Source organism: Diplotaxodon limnothrissa, linkage group LG11 (genome assembly GCF_057381915.1).
Source record: "Diplotaxodon limnothrissa isolate DT_005_m linkage group LG11, D_limnothrissa_male_GT1.1, whole genome shotgun sequence".
In the NCBI taxonomy this organism is placed as follows: Eukaryota; Metazoa; Chordata; class Actinopteri; order Cichliformes; family Cichlidae; genus Diplotaxodon; species Diplotaxodon limnothrissa.
In genome coordinates, this window is record NC_140606.1 from 39468854 (window position 1) to 39492438 (window position 23585).

The following is a 23585-nucleotide window of genomic DNA, read 5'->3' on the forward strand; positions in this document are numbered from 1 at the left end:
CAAATGCAGTCATGACAATAAAAGAATATGACTTTAAGGACTTAACAACATTACTTCAGTTATACTACACCAGCACCTCTTATACAGGCACACTATTGCCCCTATCAGGTCAGTGAGCTGGGATTTGTTATTCTAAACATGAACTACTGTTACAGCAACAGACAATCGGGTTTGTTTTTCATTACTGGAAGAGATCAAATTATTGGTGGGGACAATTCAATAATCGCTGGATATTGGTGGGGACATGTCCCTTCCGTCTATGCCAAATCTATGCCCTTGGTTATAGATGGTTCAGGAGGTTAACTTGACCAAGCAGTCTTTTGGTTTCAGCTAAGTACTGTTTAGAATACCAGAATAGGGAGGATGGTGTAGGTTTATTAGATTGATACATATATACCAGAATCACTGTCACAACAGTGTTTGTTTTCATTCAAAGGCTTTATGGCTTTACCTATACCTCGTGAGCCCGTCTCTAGTCAAAATGCCCAGGCCGATTTTTTGTCCCAGTCCAGCCCTGCAAGTATCTACCGGTGGTGGTTTGCTGCGTGCATTCACCCCACTCTAGTAAGTGAAATGCACGTCCTCGAGTATGAACACACCCAGTCTTCGGTTTGAGTAATTTGTGCTTGGTTTGTCGAGAGCTGCTGTTGTTATTGTAGATGCTGTTAAATATTCCAATTTTTTGATCTGTGGGCTGAAGGAAGAACAACACTCGGTGTATAAATGCTCAATCAACAATCTCTTTATTCCATACAAACACTTTTGAGCATAAACCATCCGGATGGGAGATGTGACCTGACCATTTCTCACATTCTTATAGCTTCAACCATAATATGGCATAAAATAGCATAATGATCTCACAATGCCTAATGTTTTCCCTCTTATCATTTAAAGACTGTTGCTGGTGCTGCATTCACAGTAAACATAAATCATCAAGTATCCACTCTATTGCCTAATGTGGCTAAAGTTAGCAGTACCAGCATGAGCATCAGTACCTTTGATTGTTTAATCCTGTTGTTTGATAAGTGAGCCCCTCTTGTCCACATGTCACTGTCTTTAGCTATAAAAGGTCAAAGACAAACATCCTTTCCCTGCTTTTCTTCCCATGTTCAGATTGTACCATCGACGTTGCAATAGGATTCGACATTACTGACACGAGTGGATCCAACAACATGCTGATCAGTGACCACATCCAACACCTGGAAGAGATTGTCCATCATATTTCACATATTTCAACAGAAGAAAACTTGTGCTGCACTGGCGTCCCCCAGTCCCCGGTCAAGACCCAAATCGCCTTCCATTTGGTAGACAGTGATGGCAGGGCCTTGTATGATACAAATTTTGCAGACTTCAGTGAAGACGAGTTGAAGAAAGTCTTGAGCTGGAAGTTGTCCCAGCCGACCTACTTTAACTCTGAGCTGCTGAATTTCTACAAGGAGAAGTTCAAAACCAAATCCAAGGCTACTGTCAAGGTGAGACATGTTTAGATTAGTGCTGTCAGCGTTAATCTCGTTAAAGTGATGTTAACGCCATAACCGTTAGCGAGCTAGCGCCGTGCAGCCCCACGCACGGCGCTAGCTCACTAACGCGTTAATGAGCTAACCACTCTAACGTGTTGATGCCGTGCAGCCCCACTCAATCCGCGCTAACTCGCTAACAGAGATTTGCCACTTTAATGTGGTTATGGCGTTAAAGTCATTTTAAGGAGATTAACGCTGGCAGCCCTAGTTTAGACCTTTCAGAATCCTTCAGTTCTCATTTTCACCATGAAATTATCCGAGTAACTGAATTGATATCCTGTGTTGCTAACATGCAACGGTGCTATTTTTCATCTTGTTAAAATTTAGCACATAAACTGCAGCCGTGACTGTTGGGTAGCCAAATACTGCACACTACATTCAATTACATTAATTACTGTTACCCAGCATGAAGACTGCTAATGGTAAAGAGCTTTGTTTATAACACGGGAGTATATGGGGACTGACTCACTGCTGGAGCCTCTAGTGGACATTAGAGGAGCTGCAGTGTTTAGCGCTTCTGCTATGACTTCATCGTTCAGCCCTGAACATTACCACTTCATGAGGCATCATCCACATTAAACTGTCGGACGTGGTTTACTCTGTCGTTTAGGTCTTGATGATCTTCTCTGATGGACTCAATGAAAACGTCATGAGTCTACAGCGGGAATCAAAGCTGCTGCGAGAGTCTGGTAAAAACATGCATTTACTAAGATCACTTCATTCCTAACTTTGCTTCTGGTTTTCTCATTGTGTCATCTTTACTTTTCATTGCTCATCTTTATTGACATCCCCATGCACTTTGATCTGATGTTAGCACACAAATTCTTCAGTTATTACATTAGATGTATGGGCTAGTGTCCCATGTGTGTCCTAAAACATAAAAACGCATGCTTTAATTTTAATTCTGGGCTACGAGGAAGTCCCGTGGAGCAGAACAAGCGGAAGCACAAGAACTTTCCTAAACAACCAGGAAAAAGTGGTTTGTGTAGAATGACAGAGAGCTGAAAGAACTGAATATAATACTAGTGCAACCCCTCGGCCTCTGAGGAGACACACCTAAGATATCAATTTCCTACGTCGTCTTGTTCTCAAGTTATTACATCCGCAAGATCTTCATCAGACTTACTGTGGCTCTCAGGTCACTGAGATTCAAACTAAGCAAAGATTTTAATAGAAGCAGCTATGATATCAATTTGAAGCTCGAGCTGTAGCGTTCACATCAATGCCTTTTACAGCTGAGGGGTAAGAAGCACTTGGATCACCATCAGACTGGATCCATCTAATCTACGAGGAGAAGTTACTAAATATTTCTAGACCTAATCAGTTTGCTTGATTCAGATCCAGTGGAAATGTACGTGCACTGTGTTTGTGAAGCCACGCCGTTCCAGTCTGTTGTCCTGTCTGCAGGAGTCAGCGCCCTGCTGGCCGTGGCTCTCAGGGGCACTAACCACATTCAGCTACAGAAGGTGGAGTTTGGCCGCGGATTCGGGTACACCGATCAGCTCATAATCAGCATGCCGAGCATCGGCAGCACCATATTCCAACAGATTGTAAGTCAGTCCCATTGCTCATGAGTGCGTTTCTACCTTTTCTAAATGACAAATAAAGCAAGTTTTAATCTTTAGTCTGAGTAAAAAGGAGCCACGTTCATGTTATTCATATAATGTAAAAAATGTGAGTGAATTTTATTCAGAATAACCAGTAAAGGAGTCATGAGGTGAGATAAGAGGACCCAAGTGCAAAACATGCGGGTAGGTTGAAAGAAAAGTCACGTAAGCAACAAAGAAATCAAAGGGACAATAATCCCATCAGCCATTCAGGAGGCGGCTGACGGGAGGATTGTGATTGGACCAGTTCCCTGTTTCCATTTTTCCTGCTGACATAATCGTTCCTCTTAAAGTTTATAGCGAGTAATATTTTGATGAGTCCTGATTCTCTGAAGACAAAACGTTCAGTAACCGACGTTTGCCTCTTAAAGATCTTCACAAAGATCGTGCATTGTTCATGTATGTCCTTCGCCCCCTCGTCTGACTGCAGAGCACCGTGACAGCCCGGGAATGCTGCGGAGTGATGTGCAAATGTTGGGGAGACAAAGGCCCCCGTGGTCTTCCAGGCCCACGAGGGGCAAAGGTGAGTGTGAAACCCCAACTTTACACCAGGAATGTTTCACTATAGAACACAGAGAACATATCTCACGTTTCAACTGCAAAAATTCATCATTGCATGAAACTGAGCAGCAGGCCAGAGGTCTGGACTGCAGGCGTGCTGATGCAACAGATGCATTCTGCGCTTTAGCATCATCCCACTCAAACATGAAAAACACGTCTGCACGGAGCAGCTGCTGCTCTGATACCTGTGTATAGCTTTCAGCACTGACGGAGCCTGTCCAGATGTGCCAGCTGCCAGCTCCACAGGGCGGATGCTCCCTCTCCCACAGACCCATCCACACATGGATGGGTCTGACCTGAGATCAGTTTCCACTGTGCCTCAGTCCATTTTAAACGAGCTCCTCTCTGCACGATGGAGCTTTAACCTGTTCATGTGGACGGCAGCCGGAGCTGCTCTGGTGTCCATGACACGATTGTCCAAATATCATAAACTCTAATAACTAAAATATCATTTTAATATATCACGTTACTGACCAGCTGCCACTTAATCTAATTAGTTGTGAAATGTGTCCTGAAGGCTTTTCCAGCCCTTTGCTTTCTTTCTGATGGTTCTGTTTGCTTTATAAACAGGGTGAGAAGGGAGAGCGGGGTCATCCGGGTTTCCCGGGAGAAGAAGGAGTCAGTGTAAGTGCTTCTTCTTCATCCCACCACGAGCTCTTTCCGCTGTAAATGAGACACTCGCACAATCTACATTTTCAGATTTTCAATGTAAAAATTTCCAGATTGTTTTATTTTATTCAGTTATTTGTACATAATGTTCTCTGCTTTTGCACAGTCGAGCAGCGCGTCAGCACACGTTTCACTGCGTGTAACTATGCATGTGACAAATAAAGGATCTTGAACCTGATTAAAAAACTTCAAACCTGAATTCATTTCCATTAAAAAATTTGCTTTTAATTATTTATTTTGAATTTTCTAGTTTGTAGTTTGTGTTCTTCTTGTTAAAGTTTAAAATTCTTGTTAAAGTTCTTTTTTCCTACAATTGCCAGCTGCTTGCTCCTGTTTATGGGGGCTACCTAAAAGCAGTTGGCAATTACATTTTACTTAAATGCAGATGTATTATTGAGATAATATTCATATAACCTGATAACTGAAAGATGGACCTACAGGACGAAGCAGACTGAGAGCTCGAACCAGGTGCGCTGACTTTGCTTTTGTGTTGCAGGGCGAACGCGGTCCTCCTGGACTTCCTGGACTTCAGGGGATCCGGGGCTGTCCTGGAAGCAGAGGACAGAAGGTACGCGATGTGTCATACCTCTGAGAGGAGCACTGCTGAAGTCTGATCATTACTCCATCACGTGGAGAAAATGACGCTGCAGTCGAACAGACGAGTTCATGGAGATGTTTTTCATGTCAGACTGTGTGACGACTGATTTTTAGCATTAACTTTTGTTCTTATCATGAAAAACAAGAGATAAGATAAGATAAAACTTTCTTAATCCCTCGGGTGGGTTCCTCTGGGAAATTCGGTTTCCAAAAAAGCACAGCAACGACAGAAGTAAATACAATGACATGTATAGATAAAATATACAAAGGGGATAAATAGAATAAATAGGAATAAAATAAAAATAAAAATACAAGTGAATTGCACATTTCAAGTATTGAGGTCTATTGCACTGTTGACTATTAACAAAAGTATTGCACAGTGAGGTGCAGAGGCACTACAGCTTAGTTGTTCCCCCCTCCTTTGTCCCCCTGTCTCCCCTCCCTCTCCCCTCCAGAGAGGAGTTAAACAGTCTGATGGCGTGTGGGACAAAGGAGTTTTTAAGTCTGTTAGTTCTTGTCTTGGGGAGAAGCAACCTGTCACTGAACAGACTCTTCTGGTTGTTAATGGCCGTGTGCAGAGGATGCCCAGCATTGTTCATAATGTCCATCAGTTTCTTTAGTGTCCTTTTCTCTGCCACTGTCACCAGAGTGTCCAGCTTCATGCCGACCACAGAGCTAGCCTTCCTGATCAGTTTCTCCAGCCTGGATGAGTCCTTCTTTGCTGTGCTGCTCCCCCAGCACACCACAGCATAGAAAAGTACTCCAGCAACCACCGACTGGTAAAACATCCTCAGGAGCTTCCTGCAGATGTTAAAAGACCTCAGCCTCCTGAGGAAGTACAGTCGGCTTTGGGCTTTTTTATACAGGTGCTCTGTGTTGCATGACCAGTCCAGTTTGTTGTCCACCCACAGCCCGAGGTACTTGTACTTGTTGACCACCTCCACCTCCTCCCCCTCTATCTGAACCGGCAGTGGACCTTCTCTGGACCTCCCGAAGTCCACAACCAGTTCCTTAGTCTTTGAGGTGTTGAGTTGCAGGTGGTTTGTGTGACTCCATGCGACAAAGTTCCTCACCAGACTTCTGTACTCCTCTTCCTGATCATCCCAGATACACCCCATGATGGCTGTGTCATCTGCAAACTTCTGAATGTGGCATAATTCAGAGTTGTAGCAGAAGTCAGAGGTGTACAGGGTGAAGAGAAGAGGGGACAGCACAGTTCCCTGTGGTGCTCCTGTGCTCCTGACCACAGTGTCAGACGTGATGTCCTTCAGCCTGACAAGTTTGTTTATAGTTTGTTATAAATATATCACACAAATATTAAATATATCAGACGTTTAATCGAATCCAAATAACTGAAAGATTCCTGTGAAGCCGGGCTGAAAAAGTCAAACATGAGCGCTTTAACCATTAAATCTGCTGTTTGTATCTGCAGGGCTACCGAGGCCTCTCAGGCAACAAGGTGAGTGACTGAGGTCTGCTGACACTGCTGCATTTATTGGAGAAGTGACAGTTTATCATAGATTGAGCAGTGAGACGTAACAGCTGATTCTGCTCCAACGCTGCAGGGGGACGACGGGGAGGATGGACTGAACGCCATCGATGGCGAGCAGGTATGAACATCTGTGACTGAGGCCTTCTGATCAGTGACGCGTTGCTAACACCGTTACTTTTTCACTAACCAGTAATCTAACTAATAATTATTTCTATTGTTAAAACAAGAAAATTACTATTTTTCAACACACAAACAGTTGAAGCTGTCTTCAGCTGCGGGGGGGGGGGGGGGGGGCTGATGAGGTGGCTCTTCTGTCTTGAAGCCAGAGGGGGGTTTGGTTTCCCTGATGTATAAATCCTGGCACAGTGCGCACTCCGTTACTCTGTGTCGGGCACCTGCAGGCCAGTGGACACACTGGTTTGAGTCAAGGAGGCCCTGGAGTGGCTAACATTAGCCTCAGCTAACGTTAGCTAATGTAGCTAATGACTAACATCAGCTAACATTAGCTAATGTTAGCTAATGTAGCTAATGGCTAACATCAGCTAATGTTAGCCGCTAACATTAGCTGAGGCTAATATTGTAATGATTTTTCTCCTCTTTGTGAAACAGAATGTAGCCTGACAAACATCTGGGCTGAGGACAATGTCCCACTGCTGACTGAGGCCTTTGTTCCTTGTGCTGTGTTAACACACACCTGAACACAGCTGTGACAGACATGCTGACACCTGCTGATGAGCAGTGAATTTATCATCACCTGGCTCCTGCTGTTCAATATAATCATTTGAATGCAACTGTGGATTAAATTATACATATAAGTTTAAATTAGATAAATGAATTATTACATATGAAAATTATTCTTTATATTAACATTTACACATGCTGTATTATCCTAGTGATTTACAAATCATGGTAGGAGAGTATGATGGTTTATGTCACGTGACTGTGGAAGAAGAAGAGATGACGCGTTCTTCTGGTTTTGTTTGCAGGGAGAGACGGGACTCGGTGGACTGAAAGCAGAACGAGGACCTCCGGGAAACCCAGTAAACAAAAACCACTCAAAGTTTCTTTGCTTCGTGCTGCATCAGCTCTGATCGTTGTTACCTAATGAAACGATTGATCGATTTTACTGTTATTGTTTCTGTTTTCGTTTTTTTAAATGTGTTTTGACTTCAGCTCGTAAAAATGAAGCTGTGAGCTGTTGACCTCTGACCTCTGGGTAGGTTGATTGACAGGCTGAAATATCATCTTTAGGGCATCCCGGGGACAGGAGGCGAGAAGGGGCTGAAAGGACAGAAGGGACTGAGAGGAGACCCGGTGAGTTTCGGTGCTTTCATTTCAGAAAGGTCGGCAGTCACATGGACTTTTTTTCCTAATTATTTAATATGTGGGAGCAGGAGGGGGACGAGGAAGAGGAGGAGGCAGGTCAAGTTCAGGTCGATCAGACTGCTAAAGCAAAATAAACCTTTCATATTTCAGGTTTTTTGTTTTTACAAAGAAAACCTGTTTCAACAGCCTGAATATGAACAATGTCCTGAAATAATGACTCTTTAGTTTCTGCACATATTTTTATGATACAAAGATTATGGTGAAGATATTTGATCGTGTAGTTTGTCTGTGCCCGTCTGATCTGTCTAACAAATACAAATAAGCTGGGATTTATCGAGAGCTTTTCCAGCCTGGTGTGATCACACACTACATTCACTCATAAAACACTTTATTTACAACAATAATCCACAAACGTCGTGCTGCCATAAAAACCCATCACAGAACTCTGCATGTCGATGTTTTCTCAGGATGTTTTTGTGTGTTTAAACGTTTAAATGTCACTAATGTCAGTTAAAACTAGGGCTGTTCGATATAACCATATATATCGGATGACGATATAAAAACGTCTATCGTTTCATTTACGCTGTCGTTTGTTTCGTGGTGTCGCAAAATAAAGTGTTTACGGCAACATTTTTTCATGGTTTTGATCACTGCAGTGGCTATATTCATTTCTTAAAGTTCTGTCTTACTCTTATATGTAATATAACCACACTACGGACGCACAAGCGCCTGTTTTTATGCGTTGTCGTTAGCAACAACGACAGTAACAGCATCGCGTGTCCGCTTGTTTATGTTCCACATAAACCTTTCACAATAAAGCTCAAGATCCTGTTGAGACCTTTCAAAATAAACTGAATCACGTGAAAGATGCAGATTATTTACAGATGAGAAGCAAAAAAGAGCCGCCAGGTGCTAAAAAATAAAGCTTAGACTCCAACGTTAGAACAGGCTTTTCCCTGCAGCACGCCGTGTAATAAATACTCACAAAGAAAACGGCGGCCGTTACAGCTTATGTCTAAAACGTGTCGTTTCATGCATCGGTTAAAACACTCGACGCACAGCTGGAAACACTTCACGCAAGTCGAGCTGCCCGAGATTCACAGACTTTACAGAAAATGTTACATTTTTGTGATTTATATCGTTATCGGACGATAAACGTCAGATATCGGGATATGAGATTGTGGTCATATCGCACAGCCCTAGTTAAAACTGTAATATCGGCTCTTTCTTCTGTCGGAAAACCCGACAGCTGATCGCAGCTGGGAAACAGCTGGAAGCTCCACTTCAAGAACCGAACACTGTTTTTGTCTGACAGGGCACCCCGGGTGTCGACAACAAGAGACCAGGACCCAAAGGAGACCCCGGCAGCCCAGGGAGACCAGTAAGACACGTCCACATCTTTATGTAAAAGCTGAACGTTAGCCGCCATGATGCCACTAGTTTACCGTAAATTATCTACAGAGACTAAAGCTGATTTTCTTATCAGGCTGTAAACGTTTTTAATATGGACTGCCTCTAAATTAGCACTTGAATGCTCAGAGCACTTCGTACAACATGCCTCATTCACACAAGCACTTTTTCACTCTCTAACATTCACCCTCTGACGATGCATCAGGGAGCAGCTCGGGTTAGTATGTTGCCCAAACCTCCAGTTAGTAGATGACCTGATTTACCTCCTGATCTACAGCCAACACGAGTGTCTATGGAGACTGACTCACTGCTGCCTCTTCTGGGCATCAGAGGAATTGTGCGTTTTTGATACTAAAGTATTTGTTGGGTTTCAGGGGATGCAGAGCCTGTTGTTCACCGAGGATAGGTTTCCAGTCTGTCCCAGAGAGACACACAGTCATTCACACTCATACTCACACTTCATACCTTCAGAATCACAAGTTAACCTAACGAGCATGCCTTCGGACTGTGGAAGTGAGCTGGAGGACGCGGGGCGAGCGTGTGACACCCTGTCACTTTCTTTTCAGAAGAGAGGATGCCATTGGATCAGACAGTCAGTTCTGTTCTTAGCTGACAGGAGTGCGTGGTGTGGTCTTCTGCTGCAGTACACATCTGCTTCAAGTTTAATGTGTTGTGGATTTAGAGACGTTTCCTCTGACCTCTGACATCAGTGAGGTCGTTTCTCTCAGAGATCTGCTGTTGACGCTGCATGTTGTCTTTTCAGAGCTTCCTCTGTAAATGATTGTGTGGAAAGTCCCAACAGATCAGCAGAATAGTCAGACCAACCCGTCCTGTACCAACAACCATGCCACATATACACCTATATGCATTCATTTGGTGCCACGTGATTGGCTGATCAGATATGTGGCCAGTGATTGAACATGAATGTGAAGCCAATACAGAAGCATCCTAACCTGGTCGGCAGGGGGCGAGTCCTCTGGTCTGATTGGATAGAAGTCTATGACAAAAGGAGCGCTGAACACTCTTTGGTGGATTTATGGTTCCAGTTGCTAATTTAAAGTGTTTCTGAATAAAATGTGATTAATTTTACTTTTAAATCAATAAGCCCACCTGATGTACATCACAAATGAGTGAAGACTATATGAGCTGGTCCTGAGTAGCTCACTCAGGATGGCAACGACCAAAATGTTGAAATTACCAACCAGTGACTGACACCATGCAGCCCTGACCTTCTCTGGTGTACGGTCTGAGGAAAGCCAGGCCAAATGGTCACAATATATAATTATAATATTTTGACCAAAGTATATAATTCTGTGGATGGACGGGCAGAAGGACAGATGGCTGGATGCAGTTATCAGAATGTTTTTTAATCCACAGGGTGGTCCTGGTCCAGACGGGTACGGGGGTGACAGTGGACTAGATGGAAACCCGGTGAGATTTCTCAGAAAAATCGTTCTTCTGTTTCTCTCTAAGAGAAGCTGTTTTCATGAAGAGCAGTGATCCTCACACAGAGACTCGGGTAGGAAGGTGCTGCTCTGTGCTGCAGAAAGACTTCAGCATGATGATGGTGACATTTTTTTCTTGTGCAGGGTCGTAATGGAAGAAGAGGTCCCAGTGGTGAGAAGGTAGAAGACGATATGAAGCAGCATCAGGATTATACCGTATATCTGTGACTGTACACAGACGTCTGACTCTGTTTGCAGGGGTCACCTGGTGAGAAAGGAAATCGAGGCCCTCCCGGTATCCCAGGTGCTGCTGGGCCACAGGTGAGAGTCCGGTTCTGTCGTGACGGTCTGCTTTGTGATTGGATGCACGGCAGGTTGACCTTAATTGTGAGACCGAACATATTTAACTCAGAAAAGACGCGACTGCCTCTGCTGTAGTTTAACCCCTCCTCCCCGCACTCAGCCTTCCTCTCACATCGCTGCTCTTACTATGAATGTTGTGGGAACGCTGACGGTCATTCAGAGTGGGAACACCCTCTGGTCAAGTCCTCAGTTCTGATAAAAAGAGTGATCAAACATGCAGCCAGAATTATGCCAGAAGCTTATCGACAGCTACCAAGAGCGTCTGTGAAGAACTTTGAGACATTTAGCCAAAAATTAGTATGTTTATTTATATTTGAGCCTGTGTGTGTCACGGTCTGGCTGGCAGACCGTGGGGATGTGGGGAAAGGAGGACCCAAAACGCAGACTCTGCGATGCAAACAGTGCTCTTTATTCACAGTGAAAAACTGTAAACACAATAACTCCCCGTTGCTCCCTTGAACCCCGTGTGCGTGCTTCCCTCCGACGTCTGTGCTCGTGCTCGTGCTCCCCGCTGTTGTGTTTCCGCACACCCCGTGCGTGCTGCCTTTCTGGACCACTCTTCCTCCTGCAGGGAAACCATAGAGGCAGCCGTCAACACTAACCCTCGGCGGGCATATACGAACAACACAGACATATGCTGACACACTAACTTGGTACGATAACTCAATGATCCCGCGCCGGTGGGAGCTCCAACACTCTCCTAAGTAGCTCCCCCGACGAGCCCTGATCACCAACAGGTGTGGCAGGAACTTCAGGTGTGGCCAGTCCTTCGCAGGGCCACACCTATCAGGCCTGCAGGTGGCTGTGCTCCATCCTCCAGCCACACCCGCAGACATACACACGTATACACCCACACCCTGCCTATACATACGAGTGGGACACAGACTAACACAGCATTGTGGAGAAAGCACACATCACCAAATACTAATAATACTAACAACAATAACAACAGTCAAAACTGGTCACGGACCCCCGAGTCCTCCAGAGCCGGGTCCGTGACAGTACCCCCCCTCAAAGGGTCGGCTCCCGACGACCCAAAAACACAAACCAAAAACAGCACAACCAACCCAGGGCGGGCGGCGGGAGGTCCAGGACGGAGGGCAGAACCAAAACAAGCAAAAACCCCCAAAGAAAACAACCCCCCCATGGTCACAGTCCCAGAGTCCGACCGCGCATCCCGCAGCGGAGCAACAAAAAGAAAAAATGCCACAAAACAGTCTCAGGCGGCCCATCAACATAACAAAAGAGTTCAGGGGGCCTACCTCGAGTCCAATGGTGGCGACATTGCAGCTCCGGCGGGCAGCCACGGGTCCGGCAACAGCAGAAAAACGGTTCTGGGGGCCTGCCACTGCTCCAGTGGCGGCGGCACTGCTGCCCCTCCGGTGGCGAGCCCCGGGCCCAGTAGCGGCGGCGCTGCTCCCCAGGCGGCCCGCCCAGGATCCAGAGGCGGTAGCGGCGCTGCTGCTCCTCCGGCGGCCTGCCCCGGGTCCGAAGGCGGCGGCGCTGCTCCCCAGGCGGCCTGCCTGGGATCCAGTGACGGTAGCAGCGCTGCGACTCCTCCGGCGGCCTGCCCCGGGTCCGACGGCGGCGGCGCTGCTCCCCAGGCGGCCTGCCACGGGTCCGGTGGAGGCGCTGCTCCTCCGGTGAGCAACAGCGAGGTGTGGCACACGGTTCATGACGCGCTGGTCGCTGACGTGGATGCAGAGGACGTGGATGGCGTGGAGGCCGCGCCAGACGTGGAGGTCCCTCCGGTTCGTTGACCTCCGGCTCCGGCTGAGCGGGTCCCTCCTCGGCTGCTGGCAGTGAGAGCTCCACCTCGGCGGCTGGCAGCGAGTGCTCCCTCGGCTCGCCGAGCTCCTCCTCGGCTGGCAGCGCCGGTTGTTCCTTCCGCTCGCCGAGCTCCTCTGCTGGTGGTTCGCTGAGCTGCTCCTGCTCGCTGAGCTGCTCCTGCTCGCCGAGCTCCTCCTCGGCTGGCAGCGCCGGTTGTTCCTTCCGCTCGCCGAGCTCCTCTGCTGGTGGTTCGCTGAGCTGCTCCTGCTCGCTGAGCTGCTCCGGCTCGGGCAGAGCGAGCTCCTCCCGCTCGCTGAGCTCCGGCTCCCGCTCGCTGAGCTCCGGCTCGGGAAGATCGAGCTCCTCCCGCTCGCTGGGCTCCTGCTCCGCCACGCTGAGCCGCTCCTCCGGCTCGCCGGGCTCCTGCTCCGGCTCGCAGGGCTCCACAGCTGGCGGTGCGGGCTCCTCCCGCTCTCCGAGCACCCTGAGCACCTCCGGCTGCGCTACAGCTACTGACGGTCGATCTGGAGGTGAAGATGGTGATGCGGTGTCTGCAGGTGGGGAAGGTGAAGGTAGAGTAGGTGATGCAGATGGCGAAGCCGAGAGTGCTGCGGTCGCTGCAGTCTGATGGGACTCTGGTGGAGAAGTAGCTGCAGAGGGAGAAGGTGATGATGGTGCGGTCGCTGCTCCCGGTGGACTGGCCAACGATGCAGGAACAGACAGGTGAAATGATGGCAGAGGTGGTCCAGCAGGCATATCGACCTCCAACTGGGGATGAAGGTGAGAGGCTGACCGGACTGAAGACTCAGTCACCAGCTGGGCAGCAGACTCCGTTACTAGCTGGGCAGCGGACTGAGTTGAGGGTGATATGGCTATTATGAAGGGTGGAGAGGATGAGAATGTTACAGCTGGCTCAACAAATTCCAGGGGTCCAGAGGCAACTGAGGCCTCCAGTTCGGCCTCTGGGGAAGCCCTGGGGAGAACCTCTGTCTCCATATGACCAGACTGAGCCAAAAAGTCATTTGGGTCTGTATGCTCGGAACTCCCCAGCTCCCAGCTTACAGTCTCAGAGGGAACATTTTCTGAGTCTTTGGAGGTACAGCAAACAGTTTCTATTTTCGTGTTTACAGGAAGGGAATTTATAACACCGGCAGAGTCCATTTTACTCACTGTGGCGTCCAGAGCCGCTGGTCCTGAGTCTTCGACCAGCACAGGAGTGAGTGTGGATGTGGTTGAACGCTGCTTACGAGGACGCCTTCTCCTCCGTGAAGGCGGGGCCGTGTGCATGGAAATCCGCTGTTCATCTGTGTTTTGATTGTCAATGACAGGGTTTATTATTGAAACAATTGAGTCTGGTTTACTCACTGCGGTAATGAGCGCTGTCGGTCCGTTGCCAGCTGACCGGGCTGAAACCGCAGGAGTGGGTTGCGGCGTAATGGAATGGTGGTGGAGAGTGCTGCATGCCTTCTGTAATGGCGGATCAAACGATTGTGCCGCGAGCATCGACGGGAAAGCCCTCCGCCGACGCGTGAAAAACCAAGCGGCTAGAGTCTCTAGGAGAGCAGCCGAACTGTCCGTGCTCGGGCCACCCAAGCCAAATAATTCGAAACTCGAGCTCTCCCTTAAACTAGTGACCAATTGCCTAAGTTTGTTAATGTCCAAAATGTTCATGGTGAGGGTAGTGGATGTGAGGTAATTGTCAAGGAACACTACCTGTAGGTGTCTCTTGTGTGGGTCTACAGCCTGGATTACGCTCCGGCAGTAATCCCATAACTGCGCGAGCAATCTCTCCTCCGTGGCAACTCCTGAGTTTGCTGGGTCCATGGTGGTTGGCGGGATCATTCTGTCACGGTCTGGCTGGCAGACCGTGGGGATGTGGGGAAAGGAGGACCCAAAACGCAGACTCTGCGATGCAAACAGTGCTCTTTATTCACAGTGAAAAACTGTAAACACAATAACTCCCCGTTGCTCCCTTGAACCCCGTGTGCGTGCTTCCCTCCGACGTCTGTGCTCGTGCTCCCCGCTGTTGTGTTTCCGCACACCCCGTGCGTGCTGCCTTTCTGGACCACTCTTCCTCCTGCAGGGAAACCATAGAGGCAGCCGTCAACACTAACCCTCGGCGGGCATATACGAACAACACAGACATATGCTGACACACTAACTTGGTACGATAACTCAATGATCCCGCGCCGGTGGGAGCTCCAACACTCTCCTAAGTAGCTCCCCCGACGAGCCCTGATCACCAACAGGTGTGGCAGGAACTTCAGGTGTGGCCAGTCCTTCGCAGGGCCACACCCATCAGGCCTGCAGGTGGCTGTGCTCCATCCTCCAGCCACACCCGCAGACATACACACGTATACACCCACACCCTGCCTATACATACGAGTGGGACACAGACTAACACAGCATTGTGGAGAAAGCACACATCACCAAATACTAATAATACTAACAACAATAACAACAGTCAAAACTGGTCACGGACCCCCGAGTCCTCCAGAGCCGGGTCCGTGACAGTGTGGATTAGAGAAAATCCATTTGGTGCACGCTAGTGCTGGGCCATATCATACCATCCACGGTAACACCGGTGTAATGTTGGGCAACGATAAGAAAATGAAACATGGCGATAGAATATGGGTAAAACGCACATGCACAGTGCCTTTGTTTACATACGCACATGGCGGCGACGCAGAATGAGAAGAGCGAAAGTGGATCGTTGAATGAAACGATGAACCAGTGTCTGAAATGTAACATTCCAACCTCCCCCTTAGTGTGTTTGTTGGGCAGCTTAGATAATATCACTTCAGAAAAGAATATCGCCCATATGATCTTCACTGCCCTATGCATAGCCAAGAAAACAGTCCTCATGAACTGGAAAAATAAAAATAATCTCAATTCTAACCAATATAGAAATTATCTATTAGATTACATTAGTCTTGACACAGCCTCTGCCACCACATTAGATCAATTGCTCTGGGCCCCTTTTATCAGCTCCATCACCTAGTGGGGGTGGGGGGTCATAGTTTGGTCCCGCCTTCACTGTTGTGATTGGTGAGGGGGTAGGGACAGGCTTAGGGCGTCGGGGGGTTCCCCGGAGGCATCTTCCTTGGGGGGCTCAACCCGGGGTAGCGGTCACGTCCGGTTGAGGGCTCTGTTGGCTCTCAGGTGACTGTTTCCTCGCGGCTGCGTGCAGCGGGGCTAGGGGAGGGTCTGTGCTGACGGACGTGGGTTACTGACCTGGCAACCTGGCTGCCCCTGGGTGGGTCCGGGATGGGCGTGAGGTTCTGGGAGCGCTCCGTCTCTGGGCTGGGGCCCGGGCCGGGCCTCGGGGGCTTGGGTCCTGGTTGGTGTGTTGCCGGGGTTGTGGGCGGGTGGGTGCATGGGGGCCCGGCCCTGGAGCAGGGTGCCGCCGGTGCGTCAAGCCGCCTGGGGGGCTCTTCAACTGGTGGGGGGGATGGTCACATCTTGCAGGAGCTTTCTTCTCTTCAGGAACTCTCTGCAGGAGAGGGAGATACAGGAGAGGTGGAGGAAGATCTCAGCCTGGGCGTTTACCGTCTTATGTAGTCTGGAAGATGTGTGGTTGGTGGGGTGGGTGCAGTTTTCTCTGTGGTGGGGTTGGGTGGACTGTCCAGGGCTCTGTGGAGCCGGGGGGCGCTACTGCACTGGGCCCCGGTCTGATGGGCCTGGGCCCCCCTTCCCTGGCGGGTCGCGGAGGGTGGGAGTGCCTACTGGGGTCAGCGGGGGAGCTGGCCCCAGGGAGGGGTTACCTGCCCCTCCCTTCCTTCCCTCCCCATCTCCAGCTGCCTCCCTCTTCCCGCTCCTCCACAACCACCCACACATGCAGGGCCTTGGAGTGGGGGTATGTCACCAGGGTGCAGAGGAGGCTACCCCCCCCCCCCCCCCCTGTCCCCTTCTGGCTGCCTCTGCCTCAATTTTATCCCACAACTTAGACACTCACATTATTCACACTCTCATTACACATACATATAGGATCTTGGGGGTGGGCACAATCACGGAGTCCAAATCACCATCAGGGTGTATACCTCACCCCTGACGTCGTTGCCCACCTCTCAATTTTAAATACACTTAGTCATTGAGGGTTAGCAGGAGGGACTATGCGCTTACCTGCTGCTCCTTGGCAGGTAGCTCCATGCCCTCCTGGGTTTTAATTGCACCTTAGAACACATATGCATCAACACTACAATGAGCGGGTGGAGGGAGGTTCGGAGTCTTCTCCCACCCCCATTCTCTGCGGCCTGCTGGAGCGGGAGGGCTAGTAGGAGGAGTTGGCCGTCCGACTGCGGTCTGGGGTGTGGGGCCTCCCTGCTGCTGCAGAGTCGGGGTGGTCTGCCTCTCCCCACCGCAGGGAAAAGGGTAACACCACCTGGGTCTGGGTGCAATTCCCCCCTCCAGGGGCAAGGGTACCTAGACCCGGTTTGTAGAGTACGCTTGGGGAGTGTGATTGTGTGTACAGCGTCTCTTTATGTCTGTCTCCACGTTGGTTGAGTGTGGAGTGAGTGCATATGAGAGCATGAGGGTGGGAATGGATGTTTGAGTCTGTGTGTGCCTGTATGTCTGTGTCTATATGTCAGGTTGGGTATCAGACGCCACCTCTCTGGGGACACCTCAGGCCCTCCAAGGTTTGGAGGCCTATCTCCACCCACCACCACTTCCCCTGCCGGTGGCGGACTCCCTCAGGTGTCGGTGTGTTGGTGGTTCTTTGTGTCTGGGGGTGGGCGTCCGGGTACACACCGGCTCACTCCTTGGCGGCCGCTTGTCGGGGCCTGGGGCCTGGGGCTCGCTCGGGCCCCTTTGGAGGTGGGGTGCCCCCGGCCTCTCGGCCTAGGGCTCGGTCACTCAGGCGCAGCTGGGGGCCGGCGGAGCTCACGGGCGCGTCACTGCAACTCCCCCTGACTTCTGCTCCGCGGCTGCTGGGCGAGCCCTCATCTGGGACTCTCCTCAGCTCTTACTGGGACAGTGGCGCGGCTGCCCCTCTGTTGGTCTTCCATGGTCTCTTGTGTTCTGGGGGCCTCTGGATGTCTGGAGTTTTGATCTCCTCCATACCCGCTTCACACCCTGGAGGACGGGGCTGTGGCCCCCCCACACTCCCTAGCAGATCATTACATGGAGAAACCTTTGGAATGCAAGCATGCTGATCCACACAGGTATGCACACATGGGTATTCACAGACGCGGACTAAAGCTTTCTTGGCTGCTGCCTCAAAGCACACTGTGCGCTGTCTATCTTGCGTGCTGCACAATATCGTTTATTACTTAGTAAATACTGATATCTATGACTAGCTAGTTTATTGTGATGGTGCTTTGTTTTCTCTATTATTATGTTGCTCTTTGTTGTTTGCTGTCTCCTCTGTTTGTTTTTTTTGTTTGTTTGTTTTTTTTTCTCCATACAGGTGACCCAGGAGTTCTTTTTTTTCTCTCTCTCTTCCCCCCCCTTCTCACCGTCTCTTCTCCCCTTTGGTTTTCTTTCTTTCTCTCCCCCTCTCTCTCTCATTCATTCCCCCTGTCCTATTTATTAAAAAAAAAAAAAAAAAAAAAAAAAAGACAAAGGATGAACTGAAGCTCTGCCATCACGTAATGTCGCATACTGCTGTTTCTGATGTCATTTAGAAAAAAAAAAAAAAAAAAAAAGAAACGATGAACCAGAACTGGTTTGTAAAAACGCTGCAGCTTCACTGGTGTGGAACTGGTTTAGCTTTCGTCCGTCAGATACACAACAAAGCACTATTTTTGGTAGCGCATGCTAGCGGGCCGTCGTTATTACCGTGTTGTTTGGAAAATACGGCGCACTTAAAATCCATCCTTTGATTTTTCTGAAAGTCGACAGAGCCCCTTATAATCCCGTGTGCCTTATGTATGAACTCTGGTTGTGTTTACTGACCTCAAAACGATTTTATGTGCACGGCGCTCGAAAATCTGTCAAATGTTTCAGTACGACTTTGCTAAGCTACGAAGCCGCACCGCTTGATGGATTGTTGGAGCATTACGGCTGTCGTAGGCGGAGCCTTGCGGAGTGATACGTGCTGTGCTTCAACATAATGTTACCGTATTGCGTGTGTATAACCTCTTTTTAAGTGTTGTGGATATTATACATGGTTATGCTGAGGATATGTCGGCCAGTTTCCACTGGAAACGCCTTTTGGTTAAACTGTCAGTTTGCACTGTTAAATGTTTATATAGCTTTAATGCAGATAAAAAACAGCTGCTTGTTTAAGTGAAAATACATTGATGGGGTTTTTTTGTTTTGTTTTTTTGCACTAATAAAGTTGAGGAGTTCTTCTTTGGCTCTCAGAGGAGGCGGACGCACTTTTTCTCCTCTCCCTTATCTTCCCTGCTTATGTCCTTGTCTAGTCTCTTTTTTTTCTGTATTCCTTTTCCCTGGAACAGAGAGGGAACAAAAAGGAATTATGAATTTGATCAACTGGTCCCTAAATGCAATTGACACCCCTTCCTTGACGAGAAGTCTGGGCTTGGGTGAGCCTGAGTGCTGAAGATATCTACCTATTCGGAACCATGATAACAGGGTTCTGGCTGATCGGAGCTGGCTTGGCCCTGACTTATCAAAGAATAAAGAAAGCGGAACCGGCTGTTCAAACCCCCACAAGGCTGCCTGCTGGGATTGAAATGATAGGAGAGGTTTGTGTATTGTAGGTACGGTCGGCAAGGTCTGTCATCTCGGTTGTGGGCAAAAGACCTGCAACTGACACATAAAGGCTATCTCATCTCATCTCTCATCTCAATTTGTCTCGTGTCAATTATATCGTCAGTTATATCGTTATTGCAAATTTTCAAATGTATATCGTGATAAATATTTTTGGTCATATCGCCCTGCTCTAATGCACACTCTCTACGATCGTTGCACACTGGAAAAGGTTTAAAGAAATCATTAAAAATCCAAAATGACCTGAAATTCATGCCCGTGATGAACATCTGACCACAACTGTATGTAACCACTACGCATCATGTTCAAGTCGCTGGGCCTGTAAAGGGATCTCCACTGCGTTGTAAGACCCCTCGATATGTTGGAACTAATAAGCTGTTTCAAATATTGAAGTCTCAACTGTTCAAGAGCCGTGATTCAGAGCCAGGCTAACAGAGTTTACAGCTGAGGCAGTAAACTGTAAATGTTCTCCCGCAGGCTGCATCTGGTTGAATTTAGCATTAAATTCCTGAAGGATCATTGACAGTAACTGTACACATTATTCCTTAGAAGTTTTGTTTTAGTTGAATAGGCAGAAATCCCCACAGGACTCGAGAGGTACCAGTTTAGTCTGTGTTTTTGCATCACTCCGGTTACACTTTGGCTTTCGCTCAGCTGGATTTGGCAGATTTGTGCTGGATTTGGCCCATGGACAGACTTCCAGAGAAATTCAGTGGAACTATTCATGAATTTCTTTTTTCTCTGTCAAACCACAAAGACAGATAGGATGCAGTTGCAGCTCTGCTTGGTATTAGTTAGCAACTTAAGAAAAGCTGTTTCTCATTTAGTGGAGTGTATTTGTGAACACATGTTGTATAACAGTCTCATGGGCAGTGTTCACGTCGACAGAAAGTGATATTCTCCGTCTGCACATTCAGGCCGCCGTACGTTCATGTGATGAGCTAAAGCATTAGGAGGTATCACACAGACACAAATAAGCTCACTGTTGATCTGAAATGTGGCCAACGTCAGATCGTACTTCCCCAAAACATGACTGCACTGATCCACACCATGACTGTTTTCTCAAAGCAACATATGAAATCCTGCGCTCTTTAAGACGAGAGCGGCTGTGACGATGTGTGAATGACGCCGTCCTGCTGTCACGCTAACACAGTGTTTCTGTTTCTTATGTTCTCTTTGCTATTGTTTAGTTTCCTCGTTCTTCCAAGTGTAATCATTTGTACTTCCTGTTGGTTTAGTTTGTTCCCTCCCTGGTTAGTCTGTCACGTCTCTCGTATAAGTTCTGTCTCTGAGTTTCATTCATCTGTTTTCCTTCCTCCCACCTCATTATGTTTGATCTCTCCCCCATTCCCCGTGTGTTTCCACCGTTTGCCTTTGCCCATTGTTGCATCGTCCCATATTGCTGCGAGTGTCCCCCCTTTTCCTTGCTCTTAGTTGCTTGTTCCTCACTTTCTCAGTTGTCTAGTTTCACGTCTGAGTTACGTTTTTTTGTATTTGGTGTTTTGCCTGCCTTAGTTAATTCTTTTGAGTTTTGAGTCCTGCGTTGGCTCCTCCCTCTTCCTGGCACACAGTGCTTAAATGACACCAACCAAATTCTTAAGGCAGGTGTTCCACGCCATTTGGTCAGGGACACACAAAATTATTCCAGGTGAATTACTTAGCCTCAGGCCCTGGTGACTGAAAAACATCTGGTCTTTCCATAAGCTGTGTCCCAAAACCTAGGCCGCATCCTTCGGAGGCCGCATCCTTCGGAGGCCGCATCCTTCGGAGGCCGCATCCTTCGGGTTGTCACACAGCTGAATAACCATCAAACAGAAACTGATTAAATCGACGTGTGAGATGATAGAGAATTGACTCCAGTATCCTGTTATATATACATAGACTCCCGGCATCTGTACTAGGATGTACTTCATGCATGACGTCATGAAGTTTGGCCGTAGAAAGCATTCTGGCAGGCGCATGCAGACAACCACACGCTGTCTGATCAGATTGCACTGATTTGCTGTGTTTGTCATAGCTCTGTAATTATTGTTTGATGGAATGTTTTCCAGGATTGACATCCTAGCGCCCTTGTTTTTTCTTGTTCTTTTAATTTCCTAATTTTATTATTATTTTTCAACACTTCTTTGTTTTAGAAGCAATACAAATAAAGTGTAGTGACATATATATTATTATCAGCGTACACTACAGATGACTACTAGTGTACAGCTATGCAGACTATCCATCAGTCATCATTGATTGGAAGAGCAGAGGTGTAAATAATCACCAGTTATCAAACTGTGATGACCCTGCAGGGCCCTGCTGGGGACAATGGGGAACCTGGACCCAAAGGAACACCTGGTTTTCCAGGAAATCAGGTGCGTTCATCAACTAGGCTGTATGCATGCACTGACCAACGAGTTCAATTATGATGTACTGATTGTGTTTTTCTAATGAAGCATGTGTCTGATTAAAGGGAGTTTTGCATGAGGAAAAATACCAACATTGCTTTTTTTATTATTATTATTGCTTTAAAGGTCATTTAAACATTTAGACATTTAAAGACTTTAGAAGTATTTCCAGTGGCTGCAACATAAAGAGTGTTCAGTGTTTGCATGATGTGAATAGAGTGAACAGTGGCAGCTCTGCTCCTCCACAGGGTGAACATGGATCTGTTGGAGAACCAGGGCTACCTGGACGTCCTGGCCCTAATGGGCAGAAGGTGGGTGACATCGCTTCCTTTCTTTGCATTCAGGAAAGCTTTTAACCAGAATACCCATGTAGCCAGCGGGTAGAAGTCAAAACCCAACCCCTATCCAACTACAAGCTTTAATGGCCCCAATGAGATTTTGTGTCACAGTCTGGTTGAAGCAAACTGTGTGAATGTGAGTAGATAATAGTGGAAACAGACTTAATATTAGCTGAAAGCGAGCTGTTTATTGTAGGCTGGTAAACAGTAGTGATGGGCAGATGAAGCTTCATGAAGCACTGAAGCTTTTCATCCAATTGGTTCACCCCAGCGCAAAGCTTCTTGAAGCTTCATTTGCTCTAGTAGGACACCTACTGGACGTAAAAATAATAGCTGGCATGAATTTGAAGAGTGTGGCCTTTTGCACACAGCCTGTAAATGTCAACAACAAAAGGAGTGTGTAAAACATGTATATTGTAGTGATGGCAGTATACTGTGTATATTTATAGTGGCAGTATGGGAAATGATTATTTGGAAATGCTTGAAATGAAAATGATCATTTACTGTGAGGTGAGGTGTGGTTGGGGTGTGGACAGTAGTTGTGCTTTTGTAACGTTGAGGTATGGACAGCTACACACTGAGGCTTTGAGCCTCAGTCCTGCCTGTTCACATTTTATTCTGTAAAAACTAAATTTTCACTGCTTTTATGACCTTTTTAGTGGGGAGAACATAGCTGGGATTTAATGATTTAACAAGTCTTTTGAATCCTTTGTCCTCCACAATGCTAAATGGCTGGGAGTCCTCAATCACCATGCTGACCAGGTCTTCATCTATTTGAGATTGTTCTCCTGAGGAAAGACAATAAAGACAAAGCACAAATATAAATATCACACACGTAACTTATAACAGTTGTATAATATTGTTATATCATTTAGTAACATTACTGCATGCTATATTATCATTGCATTTGATGGCTCACCTGGTCTTGCTCCACAATCGGTGTTCCTCTTATTCTCATGCAAAGCTCTGTAGTGCCTAAGCATGGATGAGGTGTTGTTGTTATATCCCAGCTCCCTGGCACATAGCAAACACTGTACAAAAGTCAAGACAGCTCAACATAAGTTTTATTGCACCATCAGTATCATGAAAATACATCTTCTGTAGAAATTTACATACCTTGTTGGGAGGAATAAGATCAAAATGTTCCCACACAAGGGAGGACATCCTCCTCTTCTTAGCTGGCTCCATTCTCTCCTGACTTTCTCTCCTCACGCTCATAAACCTCCAAACGGTCTCCAAACTCTCTCTAACCGCAACTCTCCATCAAACACCCACATTTTGAATGAAGTCTGAGGGTTTATATCGCTGTCATAGCTCGCGGCAAAGCACTTCATGAACCAGTCACGTGGTACAGCCGGGCAGCGAGGCTGCGGACGTCATCATTTTCAGCTCCTCCCATAAATGAAGCAAGCCTCGATACGC

The 23585-nt window shown here is 47.6% G+C and overlaps 2 protein-coding genes across 2 annotated transcripts in view; one reads left to right on the top strand and one right to left on the bottom strand.

Annotated features, from left to right (window-relative positions):
* The window catches only part of LOC146623610 (collagen alpha-6(VI) chain-like), a 54930-nt gene that overhangs the window by 17044 nt on the left and 14301 nt on the right, over positions 1-23585 (top strand). The window contains exons 10-25 of the mRNA XM_085366737.1: positions 1114-1472; positions 2131-2209; positions 2928-3070; positions 3558-3650; positions 4259-4312; positions 4854-4925; positions 6387-6413; positions 6520-6564; positions 7433-7486; positions 7698-7760; positions 9088-9153; positions 10560-10613; positions 10772-10807; positions 10886-10948; positions 21730-21792; positions 22074-22136. Of these exons, the coding sequence (XP_085222863.1) occupies positions 1114-1472; positions 2131-2209; positions 2928-3070; positions 3558-3650; positions 4259-4312; positions 4854-4925; positions 6387-6413; positions 6520-6564; positions 7433-7486; positions 7698-7760; positions 9088-9153; positions 10560-10613; positions 10772-10807; positions 10886-10948; positions 21730-21792; positions 22074-22136 (1334 nt within the window). The remainder of the gene's footprint in view (positions 1-1113; positions 1473-2130; positions 2210-2927; positions 3071-3557; positions 3651-4258; positions 4313-4853; positions 4926-6386; positions 6414-6519; positions 6565-7432; positions 7487-7697; positions 7761-9087; positions 9154-10559; positions 10614-10771; positions 10808-10885; positions 10949-21729; positions 21793-22073; positions 22137-23585) is intronic.
* LOC146623611 (uncharacterized) lies at positions 12140-14602 on the bottom strand. Its single transcript, XM_085366777.1, has one exon. The coding sequence runs from the start codon at positions 14600-14602 to the stop codon at positions 12140-12142; it is 2463 nt and encodes an 820-aa protein (XP_085222903.1).

Bases quoted from the DNA above. Each gene is read 5' to 3' on its own strand.
- LOC146623611 (XM_085366777.1), bottom strand. From the start codon at position 14,602: ATGATCCCGCCAACCACCATGGACCCAGCAAACTCAGGAGTTGCCACG.